The sequence below is a fragment of the Pongo abelii genome, chromosome 1, assembly GCF_028885655.2.
Source record: "Pongo abelii isolate AG06213 chromosome 1, NHGRI_mPonAbe1-v2.0_pri, whole genome shotgun sequence".
In the NCBI taxonomy this organism is placed as follows: domain Eukaryota; kingdom Metazoa; phylum Chordata; class Mammalia; order Primates; family Hominidae; genus Pongo; species Pongo abelii.
Genome location: NC_071985.2, coordinates 67,491,403 through 67,504,200, shown reverse-complemented (window position 1 = coordinate 67,504,200; position 12,798 = coordinate 67,491,403). Strand labels below are relative to the sequence as shown.

The 12,798-nt window shown below is 47.2% G+C and overlaps 1 protein-coding gene across 2 annotated transcripts; it reads right to left on the bottom strand.

Moving 5' to 3' along the window:
• Window positions 1-2,315: 2,315 nt before the first annotated feature.
• On the bottom strand, window positions 2,316-11,894 carry GLUL (glutamate-ammonia ligase). Of its 2 annotated transcripts, XM_024233781.3 has the most exons (8): window positions 11,117-11,894; window positions 9,936-10,291; window positions 8,019-8,197; window positions 6,577-6,738; window positions 5,695-5,841; window positions 5,202-5,329; window positions 4,799-4,998; window positions 2,316-4,145 (listed from the first exon to the last, which is right to left on the bottom strand). In XM_024233781.3, the coding sequence occupies exons 3-8, from the start codon at window positions 8,182-8,184 to the stop codon at window positions 3,827-3,829; spliced, it is 1,122 nt and encodes a 373-aa protein (XP_024089549.1). In that variant the 5' UTR covers window positions 8,185-8,197; window positions 9,936-10,291; window positions 11,117-11,894; the 3' UTR covers window positions 2,316-3,826. The 2 variants fall into 2 exon arrangements, with proteins under 2 accessions (XP_024089549.1, XP_002809762.1); XM_002809716.6 differs by lacking the exon at window positions 9,936-10,291.
• Between the last annotated feature and the right edge of the window lie 904 nt (window positions 11,895-12,798).

The window sequence follows — 12,798 nt, the reverse complement described above, 5'->3', positions numbered from 1 at the left end:
GCCTTGATTCTTTTTAAGCTCAATAAAAATGGAACTTTGTCTTGCTGTCATGGCCAGAGTTAAAATACAGTCAAACAACAAAGACCTCATAGAGTTAAAGCTCACAAAACTGATACTTAAAAATAATTTATTAAATAAGTATTGCAGGCACTACAACAGGTCTCAAGATACAGTGGTGAGCAAGAAAAACAGGATCTCTTGCTTTCATGAAGTTCAATTAGAAAGTCCTATCGAATGATGAAACATCTTTCTTTGGGGCAGCAAGTTACTTTCACTTAGTGGTAAAAGGGCCAAGAATAGTTCAGGAACTTCTCATCCACTTGTCTACCCTTCTACACAGCAGCACAGATCTGGCTTTTTAAATGGCCCTAGGCCGGGCACGGTGGCTCACGCCTGTAATCCCAGCACTTTGGGAGGTGGCGGAGTTCAAGACCAGTTCAAGACCTCACTTTGGGAGGTCAGGAGTTCAAGACCAGCCTGGCCAACATGGTGAAACCCCATCTGTATTAAAAATACAAAAATTAGCCGGGCATGGTGGTGCACACCTGTAGTCCCAGCAACTTGGGAGGCTGAGGCAGGAGAATCGCTTGAATCTGGGAGGTAGAGGTTGCAGTGAGCCAAGATTGCGCCACACTATACTCCAGCCTGGGCGAGAGTGAGAGCCCCGTCTCAAAAACAACAAAAGGCTCTAGACAGCACCCATCCATGGAATTCTTTCGAATTCCCTATAGCTTGTGCTATATCACTTAGTTGTTATCTAGTACCTGGCAAGATGATATTAGGGGAACTCATATTTAAGGAGTTCATGGAGACCTCCTTTTGTAAATACTGGCCTGACTCCTTAAGGTTGAAAGCTTGATCATTATTCTGTTTAATCTATCACTGATAAAAGTTATCACATAACCCATTGTCTGCAAATGAACTATAAAAAACACCTTAGAAATACAAGGGGATTGCACTGTGACCTGTAGGTCAAAGCTAATTCTAGGTGAGAGGGCGAAGAAACAAATATGCTGGTTGTTTTCACCTAAATTCTGATCCTATGAATTTAAAATTCCTTCTCATGCAATCATTTTGTCAGGGAATTGATTACAATGAACAAAATCCAAAGTGCTCAGGTCACTGCCTCTTCAGTTTAGTGCTTACACCGTGTAGGATACACCATCCAAGAGGCTGTAAGGGTGACCAAGCAAAGGGAAGACAACTTCAGTTGGGGAGGTGGAAGTAGAGATTCAACGGAAATAAGGGTATACATCATTTAACAACAAAATCAAGAAAATGCTAAGGATGAAGGAGGGTACTCAACAATCATGCTCAAACAGGCGTAAACTAGGACCACGCCAGCAAGCTAATAGGTAGATGACTCTACTTTGAATATTAAATCATATTATGAGCCAACTTTCTTAAAACCATGGATATCTAGGATTACTTGACTACTGTAAAATACACAGTTGCCTGAAGAACTTGTGTTATCTCTAAAAACTATCACAGGCCCCAGCTACCTCACACTGATAGAGTATACTGCCTTTTAAAAACAATCACTATTGCCCACATTATTAGTAGTATTAATGCTATTAATAATATTGCACGCCAATGTGTCCAATAATTGCTTTTTGCTAGATATATACACAGCATCATGGGAGCCGGAGGGAGCTTTTACCCAACCTCATGATGAATGAACGAAGGTAGGAACTGGCCAGGATAAGGTGGAAGAATCCCCAGATACACGGACCAAGATAGAGCAAGGGGCAAGGGCACAGGTGACAACACAGAGCTTTTGAGAATCACAATCAGTCCACTGGTCTTCCTGCAAGGCAAGATACACCCAAGGACGAGCCCATGCCTAGGGCATAGCCAGCCTTGGAAGGCTTCAACCAGGGTAGCAGGGTAGCTAATATTTGTTATTTAAATGAATCACTGAGAGCAGAGAGTAGAAATTGTAAAGCCAGTTAATCATACATTATGTTAGGCTATTGTATTAGGCCAGGAATGGTCAAAACAATGTTATGGTAAGCCAAAACCAAACTCAGGGGAGCACAGGAAGGGGGAGGAGTGGGGCTTGTATCCTGCTACAAAACTCTAGGCTAGGAAATGCCAAGATTGTGTGTTACTAAGTCTAGGTGAAAAACTTAATCCCTGAAGTCCCAAATACCCAACTTAGAGAGGTACAGGAAAGGGCTGGTCAGCAACATCACTCCAGTGTTTTAAAAACTCAAAGAGTACATAAACTTGAGCTTATTTTGCCTGTTTTAGGAAATAAAGGAATACAATGGCACATAGGGATTTGAAAGAATCACAAACACATCAGAGAGATCTTATGTTAGGCTGATTTATAAGTGCTGCTTTGGGCAGTTACAGTTTGTTTACAATGAGGAGTTATTTGACTTTGAACATACTGTACATGGCAATTAGAAGTTGTCATGGCAAAAGAAAACCACAGCTGGCCTGCCACAGCCAACACAAGAACCAGAAAATGGTAGATGAAATGAGGGAATAAAGGTGGGGTTTATTTCTTATTATAAAAGAAAAAAAATAATTCCTCAGCAGTCTTAACAAAGACATCAGGATACAAAATTACAAGTGTTTTGACTCCAGCCCTGTCCCCATCTCCTCCAAGAGCAGAGGTAGGAGACAGTTGAAGCAAACAAGCAATTCTGTAAAAATTACCTAGAAACCCTACAAATTTGATTAAAATCTAAACTTCTATAATTTTGCTTTTTAAAAAATTTAATATCAAAAGGCCTGCTTTAGTGACATGCTATTCCTACCAGAAAATAACCCCAATACCCCCTCTGTCAGTAACATGCTCAAGTTGACCAGCCAACTCTTATCTCTAAACCCATGTGGACAAGTGTGTCTTTCAAACCAAAGCCACAGAGATCAAGTGACTGCTAGTAACGTGTCATCTGTTAACTAATCCAGTGCCCACCTTCTCCAGAGGGTGGGAAGGGCAGAAACCCAAAAGGGTCATGAGGGCCTAATCCCAGATGACCATCTTTCTAAGAACCACCTCCCTCGCTCCCTACTCAAAATGAGATGCTTTATTTCTAATCCCACTATTTGTCTCAAATTTGGTGCCCCATGACCTGGATGGTTTTTTCCTTTAGCAAAACACACATAATCCACAAAACCATACATATAGTTTTTTGTCTTTACATTTAAATATAAAAATACTATTCTGCTTTGTGTGATAAATCAAGGACCAAGCAGTAAGAACCTTTTCTTCTTTCAAGGTAGGGATATCCATCAGTTTATACTGAGCTTCATGTTCAGAGCAGGGCATTTAGTCCCAAGCCAGGCTAGTCCCACAAGCAAGAGACCAAAGCCATTCTCTCTGATTCCCAACCCCTACCTTCTCTCCTAATTCCCACTTTTAATAGAAAAGTTGGTTATAACTTCTTAAGAAAAGTTTCCACCACGAGGGCAAGTCCTAACCTAACCAGAGTAAGTCAGGTCTTCCCCTTTCAGCTACCTGGAAGAAAAGTCCCCCTCCTGCAAACGTGCTCTGTCCGGATAGCTACACCTATTGGACAGGTGCACCCCATTAAATGGAAGCAGTGGTTATGTTTCCCCACCCTCCTCCCCACTAATGCACTAAAAAGCTTCAGTGATAGGGAAAAAAAGGAGGGTAGGTGTGAAGAAATTAATAACTTGACCCCTCTATCCCAGCCAAACAAAGAAAGCAAGATTAACTGGGCACATGGAATGAAAAAAACGACCTTGATATTCCATCCTTTGAGTTACAATCGGGACAACTGGGAGAGGGGGAAGAGTTGGAGTGGGATGAAGAACTAGGAGGGGCTCAACAGCTGGAGGTCTAGTCCACTTAATTTTTGTACTGGAAGGGCTCATCGCCAGTTTCATTGAGAAGACACGTGCGGATGAGGGCTTCTGTCACCGAAAAGGGGTCGCAGTTGGCAGAGGGGCGACGGTCTTCAAAGTAACCCTTCTTCTCCTGGCCAACAGTCCGGGGAATGCGTATGCTGGCGCTACGATTGGCTACACCAGCAGAAAAGTCGTTGATGTTGGAGGTTTCATGGAATCCAGTTAGACGTCGGGCATTGTCCAGGCCTCCCTTGGGATCATAGGCACGGATGTGGTACTGGTGCCGCTTGCTTAGTTTCTCAATGGCCTCCTCGATGTACCTAGAGGAAACAGAAAAGATGGCGGTCCAACCTTGTCTCCAGGTATGGAGCCAAGAATGAAGTGCACCAAAATACGATACCAGTAGAACAAATACTTCACGAGGGCAGCGGCTGCGTCTTCTTACCTGTGTGTCTCAGTGGTCAGAACAGTGCCCGACAAGCAGTAGAAAGTTACTATTCGTTGAAAAGACTAATCATTTGAAACTTTCTCCCCCTTATAAGCATTAAGCTTATCCACATGCCTGTATTGTTACTAATTTAGTTCTAAAAGATTTTCAACTTTTAGAATCTTTTTAGTTCTAAAAAGATTTGTCAACTTTTCCCTGTCACCATGACATATATGTCACAAATATATATCGATATATGTTTATATAATGATATATGACTAATATATATTATATAAATTATAACAAATATTTATCACTGTGAATCAGAAGTATTATTTGGTATTTTTCAAATAGGAACAAAATGAGAGAATGTGAAGGCAAGTGTCAACAGCTAAAGTACGTCCAGACTGAGAAGTCAAGTTTACTCATCTTTGGCAAATATTTGCAAGTCATCCTGCAAAGGAGACTTTGCTGAGAGATTGCTAAGTCTCCTCCCAAGTTTTCTGCTACACGAGATTAAAGATGGCCCCAGCAGAAGGTACTCACTTCAGACCGTTCTCCTCCCTCATGGCCTTGGTGCTGAAGTTGGTATGGCAGCCTGCACCATTCCAGTTCCCAGGAATGGGCTTAGGATCAAAGGTTGCTATCACTCCAAAGTCTTCACACACACGATGCAAGATGAAACGGGCCACCCAGAGGTGATCTCCCATGCTGATTCCTTCACAAGGTCCAATTTGAAATTCCCACTAGAAACGAGAAGCTTGGCCATTAAAACAAAGCTAACTGCTCACTCCAACTCAGAAGCTCCTAAACCTGTTCTCTTCTCACCTGTACTCCAACCCATTCTTAGGTTTTGGGTTAGTGAGTGGTGTATCAGCAGCCCTTACTAGCAAAAGTCCTATGTGTACCCACTTACCCTTCTTCATTGATGGATTGGAGCTACATTTACCTGGGCAGGCATGACCTCGGCATTAGTCCCCGCAATCTTGACTCCAGCATACAAGCAGGCCCGGTAATGGGCCTCCACGATGTCCCTGCCATAGGCTCTGTCTGCTCCCACACCACAGTAATATGGACCTACAGAAGCATCAAGACAAAACTCTAAGAGTCAAGAAATCCACAGAATCCCTAAGTCAGAGATCAGAAGGCCCTTAAGCCTTGCCCTCTTGAATCACTATCCTTGCCTTCATCTGCAGGTGCAGGGCAGGGGAGGGGCAATAGGGGAGTTCCTCTTCACCACAGCTTCAGTGGGGCCAAAGGTTCCCCCTAAAACCTTACTTTATATATTCATATCCATTTTTGGACTTTGGTGATGTGAGGGCTGTTTCGCCTTTACTGTATTATCTTGCTTCTTGATTCAGAAAGTCATTCCCATCCCCAGAAGGGGCACTCCTGAAGTTAGACACTTCTGGGAATTTCACCTCTAACCCAAGGAGACTTACCCTGGGGCCCTGGGAAGCCATTGGAAGGCCAACCAAAGGGGTGCCCATCTGTCCCCATGAGGGTGTATTCCTGCTCCATGCCAAACCAGGGGTGCTGGTTGCTCACCATGTCCATTATTCGTTTACAGGTGTGCCTCAAATTGGTCTCTAGAAAAAAGAGTCAATAATACGCCATCAGGGATCTAAAGACATAGATGCTGAATACCAATGCTGATGGGAGAATAGTCCTTGGATTCTATACAACTGAGGTGTGCACTATGGTATGAACTGACCCAGTATAGGCCTTCTTGGGATCACTGAGTCACTGAGTCAGAAAAATGAGAGAAGCTGTTAACTGTACATCTGTAGGAAGACTCTGAAAGACTTCAGTTTTAACTAAACTCAGTTACAACCAAGTCACATGGGAGTGGATTTAGAACAGGGCAACTTTCACCTTATCTGCATTCTGGCCACCTCCCAAGCACCAAATGCCAGGCACTTAACCCTCTAGTCACAAGACAGCTGCTTCTGGTTGTCAGATTTATTCTTCATTTCTCAGGCACTTGGAGCCATTCTATAATTTTTGAGAAACATTTGTCCACTGGTTTACATTTGTCCTGGCCTACATTCCAGGCAGGAAGGCTGTTACTGGGGACTCCAAGACCGGCAAACAGATCTGGACAAATCCAATGCTATTTTATGCAACCAACAGAGAAGACCATAGAAAGATGGGCCATATTATCTCTTCCTCAAAGCAGAAGTTCAGGGAAGAGAATCATTCAGATTCTTAAAATAGTCCTGAAATTGCCTAGTCTTCCCAATACTGATTTCAGAATGTCTTCTCCCTCCCCTTCACAACATTCACAGATTGAGGAGGGGCATCCATAGCTGTGCTATACACACCTGCAGGTCTTCGATTGTACTTGAAAACTTCACATAACACCAGCTTGTTAGGGTCCTTACGGAAGGGGTCCCGAAACATGGCAGCAGGCACGAGATACATGTCACTGTTGGAACCCTCAGACTGCAAAGTACTAGAGCCATCGAAATTCCACTCAGGCAACTCTGGGGCAAAAAGAGGGAAAATTACATTTAAAACATACAGGAGCTTTCCAAGCTATGCAAATACAGCCAGCCCTTCACTCACCTTCCCATCTCTAAAGATCTCTTTTCTAGGAATTCATTAAGGCATAAATGCCATCATTAATATGTATACCCTGGCACCTGTACCTGATCCTATAGCTCTTCCTATCTGAGTTCCAAGTAAGACCATTGTACCAATTCCTTAAAAGAAATATATCAGATACTCCCTTCCCAAATGTCTTCCAGGAGACAAGCTGAAGCATTCTGTTATCACTACCATCCTATCAGTCACTTAAAATATTGAGATAGTGAAGGATTCTGATTCTTCCATTAGGTAATGTGTTGCGTCCTTCTTCTCATGCCCCCAGTGTATTCTGGCAAGTTATGTCCTTATTTTATAGATGAGGGAACAGACGACCAGCAGGATGACTTACTCAAGGATGCTCCCTTATCACCTATCCACCTTTCCCACTGTTTTAAAGGCTGCTTTGTCTCTCTAGCTGACTGAGTTCTCTGAAGGCAGAGACCAGACTCTCACTTTGTATCTTCAGTGTCTGTGCACTATCATCTGCTACATAGCAAGTACACAATATAGGCTTTGTATTATGATCATTCACTTACTCAAAAAGGAAAAGTAAGCTATCCTAAACTAGGTAGGATATGATAATTTCCTCTGGCCCCTTTCCAGAAGAGGGAAGACTATGGCTTGTTCTAGACTGAAAAATGAAGGTCACAACTATAATCTAACTGTAGCTCCTAGAGGGATAAGCAATTAGTTTAAGAATTTCCAAAAGTGGCATCAACTAAAAATTAGTCCTATTTAAAAACCATTGTAGAGCATTTGCTTCACATGTAGAAGCCAGTGATATGAGTATTAAACACAGTTTTCTAAGAGTTTGTAAACTAGATGGCATTCTCAGGTTAGAGCAGTGGTTTTCTGAGGGTGCCTTAGAGCCACCTAAGTGGGGACGTCCAGGTCGGCAATCTCTAAGCCCCATGCCAACTCTCCATAAACCAGACTTAGTTTTTCTTCAATACACTGGCCTACATGCACAATTCCATTGAAATAAAGGGTTCCATTGTCGCTCTGCTTTGAGGCAGTGTAGGAGCTTAATGTTGACTGAATGAAGGCTGAAAAGTCCTGCCTTAGAACCTTTACAAACAGAAGAAAGAGGCCTAATCCAGAGGCTGAGTCAAAGGCTGCTCCCCACCCCTCTGCAGATCCTACCCAGCATGTACTCCACTCCACATTGCTGTCTCACCTTCCACACACTTGGGCTCACTGTCCAGGGTCCGGGTCTTGCAGCGCAGTCCTTCTCCAGTACCATCAATCCAGATATACATGGCCTGGACTTTCTCACCCTGAGGCAGGGACATGTACACCTGCTTGATGCCTTTATTTAAGTGGGAACTTGCTGAGGTGGTCATGGTGGAAGGTGTTCTGGAGAGGAAAAAAAAATAATATTGTTAACGCCCACTCCAAACTGATCCCCTGCAAAAATGGCTCAAGAGGGACGACTGAATCAAAAGTCAGAGTGTAAGTGCCAACTCCTTCCCTTGTGGAAGTCAACACACAAAAAATTATGTTTACTCACTCTTTCAGGGGGATTAGTTTTATAGTAGGCAAAAATCTCCTTTATAATAGGCTGTAAAGCTGATCACCACCTTTTGAAACAATTAACACAGATGCCTGCTAAAGATCAGGCCCTTGGTAGTAACTCAATGCCTCTGCATCCCTGAGCTCAGAGGCTTAAAGTTCCACAGCTACTGCAGAACCCAGGCTTCCAAGCTAGAACTTATACTTGTGAGGACTAAGGTCTATTCCTTCAGTGTAGCTGAGGTAACACTAAACTATCCAAATACTAAACTATCAGAGGAAACAAACCAAAACCAATACACAAATTTACAAAACATAGAACTTCTTCCAATACAAGTAAAATCCAGCCACAGAACAGGCTTGGCTTCCACAGTTTGTTTTTCTCTTTGCCTTTCATCCTAGCTGTGGTCTTAACCCAAACCCACCGCCCCTCCCCACCAAAAGAAAACTTACTACACATTTAGATTTGAGGATGAAACAAGGTTACAATATATTTTTTTAAAAGGCTAGCAGTTTCCTACAACAAAAGCTGATTCAAGCCAGATTCTAAGGGGCATGCTGCCATAATTTCCATAGGACTCATGCAAAGTCTCACTTAAGATAGTGGGCAAGAATCACAACACTATGGAATTCTACAAGACTTCAAGTAATTAGGAAATTTCAACTTCTAAATCAAAAAGATCTAGAAATTTAAAAGCCATGAGGCATACTAATAACTGCCAGCCAGTACCACAAAACCTCTGAAAGAAGAGAAACTCTGAAGCCACAACAGCCGAAGAGGAAACGTTCTCTCTCCCTCCTCCCTCCGTGGCCCAGGGTGGCTAGAAAGGGAACACATTGTTCTCCTCCAACGACTAGGGCAACGTTCTGAAGTACAGTGGCAAAGTTTCTATGGGCAAGCGTCCATGTTTGCCCAGCTGAAAACATAACTGCTTCTCCCTCTGACAGCCTCACAACCCTTCCCCTTGGGGAAGACCAACATCCCAATATTGCCTCTAGAAGACTCAGCCGGCCAAATCCTACTTCCCACCTCCATCCCAGAACCCTTTAGCTCCCGCTAAAAGCTACAACCCACCGAGGCGGGCAGATCACCTGAGGTACGAAGTTCGAGTCCAGCCTGGCCAACATGGTGAAACCCCCGTCTCTACTAAAAATACAAAAATTAGCCGGGCGTGGTTGTGCAAGCCTGTAATCCCAGCTACTCGGGAGGCTGACACAGGAGAATTGCCTGAACCCCAGAGGCAGAGGTTGCAGTGAGCCGGGAGATTGCACCACTGCACTCCAACCTGGGCAACAGATCGAGACTCTGTCAAAAAAAAAAAAAAAAGCTACAACCCAATTTCTCGGCTGTCCTCTCCAACATGTTACACCACCAATATCATGCACACTTTGTCCTAAGCCTCAGTTTCGGATCTCTTGCTCTTTTCCGTGAGCCGAGTTGCATGCCAGCAGCCTAGTGCCACTCTATCAACTGCTGCTACCGCGGTGCCAAGTTTATGTGGGGGAAATGGATTCTGAAGTTTTTAGCCGTTTCTGCAGCTCCCACCAACTCCAGGGTCGTCCTCCCTGACCCCTCACTCACCCCAGCCACAGAAAGTCAAGCGTATCGTTAGGGTTGCCCTCTTTAACCCTTCTCTTTCTGGAGTGGCGTTCGCGCCTCTCCTCTTTCTCAGACTCTAACTGGTCCAAGCACCGGAGCTTTCTGGGAGAGGGCGATGGAGAAGGGGACAGACAGCGGCCGGCCCGGGGGGTGTCCGAACAGGCAGGTTGGTGGGTTAAGGTCTTAATCTTGACTCGAGATCTCTCCCCGGAGTTCACGGAATAGGCGACGAAGCCGAAGCAGCTGGAGCGCGACCCGGAGGAGTTTGACTTCTCGTCGTCTTCATCATTTTCATTCGTTGCTTTCTTCGTGGACTTGCAGCTGGGGGAGGATCCCCGCTTCCCGCCCCCGAGGGAGTTATTATAATTATCCACTTTGAGAGCAGTCCCTTCCCACTGAAATGTCCCTAAAGTGGGCGCCCCGCCCCTCGGGCCCCCGTCCGAATCTCAAGGCCTCACGGAGGTGGCCATACCCCGCCGCCGAGGGGTTGGGGGGTCCGGGGGAGGGTGGGGGCGCAGGCCGGAGGGAGTGCGCGCTGCTGCTGCCTCCGCCCGGCCCGGCTTCTCCACTGACTGCGCCGAGGCCCGGGCTCTCCATTGTTCGGTCACATTTGAAGGCCCCCGGGACCCCGAGGCGGGAGCCGGCCGCACAAACAACGCTCAGTTACACGCCGCAATCGAGGCGTCTCAACCATCGCCAGAACCACGACGATTGCTCCGAACGCCCCACCACGAGGAAGGCAGCCAGGCGCCCGCGCCAACCAAGCGCCTTGTTTGCGCTCCACAGGGGACCGCACCGCCACTCCATCCACAGCGCAAACACCACTGCGAGCCCCAGGACGCGGGCCGGCCCAACGGCCTCCAGGGGCGGCGCTTCGGCCGCAAGTAGTGAAAAGAAGATCAAAACAACTCACCCCGCCCTTCCCAGAGCCTGGCCAAGGGCGCGCCCCACCAGCGCCAGCCCCGACGGGTCCAAGCCACCGGCGGCGGAAGCACGCGGGAGGAGCACTCGTGCCGGACCTCAGGCCCGGGCCGGAGAGGCCGCAGCGTAGGGCTGGGACTGGAGGGGCAGGCAGCCGAAAAAAGAGGCTGGGCGGCGCGCCTCGCGGGGTAGCAGGGGCGGCGCGCATCGCTTGCGTGCCACCGGGCCGTCCGGGGGCTTACCTGGGCGCCGAGCAGGCGGGCGGGTAAAAGTAGGCCGTGAGAGCGAGGTTCGGAGACGAGAGGAGGCCGCAGTACTGCTCACACGCTCCGCTCTTCTCCCACTCTCGACTCTGTAGGGCCGCCAGCAGCCCCGCACCCTTTATCCGCGGCCCGGGGCCGCCCCCGGTGCCCTGATTGGCTCCCAGCGGCCAGGAGCCCGGGCCGATCAGCTGATGCGTTCCCGGGCCCCGCGGCCATTGGGCGAGGAGCCCGGCGGGCGCCACTGGGGTGGGGGCAAGCGAGCTGGGAAAGAAAGAAAGAGAAAGGGGCGTGGGGGAGGGGCCGGGCGGCGTGGGGGAAGGGAGCGGAGCAGGGAGGGCTGAGGGCAGAGGGGCGAGTTGCTGCCAGGCCGGGAAGCCTCCGCTCGCCGCCCGCCCGCTAGCTCGCCAGGTGCCGCCCCACCCCCAGCCCGGGGTCCCGAGGCTCCCAGCAAAGCGCCCTGGACCTCTGCCCTGCCGCCTTCACGGGGAATAGTTTTACGAGGAGAGCTCCCTGGGGAAATGCGGAACCAGGGAAACCGAATTTAGCCTTTTGTTGCGAGGGAGGCTCCGAGCCCCGCTTCCTGCGGGCAGGGGTTAGCTTGAGAGGGAGCGCGGGGCGCGGGACCCGAGGGAACCTTGGGCGGGCCTGGCCTAGGGCGGGTGCTGCTCGAGCCTGGGGACAGGCCCAGGTTCCCAAGGCCTGGAAGAGCCGCCCGCTCCGGCTCTCTTGGGTCTGGGGAAATAAACAGAACTCTGCCATTTCACATTTGAAATCAACGTGCTGTTTCTCTAATTTTACAGAGGATTCTGGAGGGCGGTAGAAACTAAGTCTGGAGACCTGTCTCATACCACTGGCAGACCCTAGGCAGGTCTTTCAGGGCCCAAGTTTCTTCATCTGCAAAATAAAGTGGTCATCGAAAATGACCTGTGGAGCCGCCCACTAGATTTGAAATTCTGTGTGCAAACTGCCCCCGGAGCAGCTGAAAGGAAATCGAGGTGTTCACTTGCCCTCTTTGAAGTCCAGGGATTGTCACGAAATTCCTTAAACGAATTCTCCCTGGTTTTGCTTTATCAAGTGCGGCTTCTTGTTAATCTGGAAAATGGGAATACATGCCTCTCCTCTCAGCTTGCTGTGATGGTTGGGAAAATGTGTATGTGAACACAATCTTGAAATGTACCTAGAGACACAACATAGGTAGATAGGTAGGTAGATAGATATTGCTATCTGTACTATTACTCGATCATTCTATTTTTAGTGCCTGAAATCTACCTGATGGTGTCCAGCTTTTATTGCTTCTTTCAGTTTAAAGAGCAAGAATTTATGCTTCCAGTGCCTTTGGAAGAGGAAGGGAAGAAGTTTGTTATGGTTATGTTTTGCACCGCAAATATGGAAAAGAAATGTTGCCTGCGACCACACACACATAACTTGGCTTCTTCGGTCAACATCCCTTTCCTTTAAGAGTGTGTAACACTGTAGTGCGTTTACATGAGAGATGCAGCATTCATCTCAAACAGTGGTTTTTGGGATGTTCCAGACTGGTGACATTTTGGATTGTGTAAGGTGCCTTACAAATTCCTTGTTAAATTTCAGTGCTGCCCCTTGAAGCATTACATTGTGGTGGCTAAAGGCACGGCTGCAGGTCAAGTAAACCTAGGTTCAAA

Bases quoted from the DNA above. Each gene is read 5' to 3' on its own strand.
- GLUL (XM_024233781.3), bottom strand. From the start codon at position 8,184: ATGACCACCTCAGCAAGTTCCCACTTAAATAAAGGCATCAAGCAGGTG. The intron at 6,739-8,018 runs GTGAGACAGCAA...TTTTTGCCCCAG, and splicing joins TGAGCCCAAGTGTGTGGAAG to AGTTGCCTGAGTGGAATTTC. The intron at 5,330-5,694 runs GTAAGTCTCCTT...ATGCTTCTGTAG, and splicing joins TGGCTTCCCAGGGCCCCAGG to GTCCATATTACTGTGGTGTG.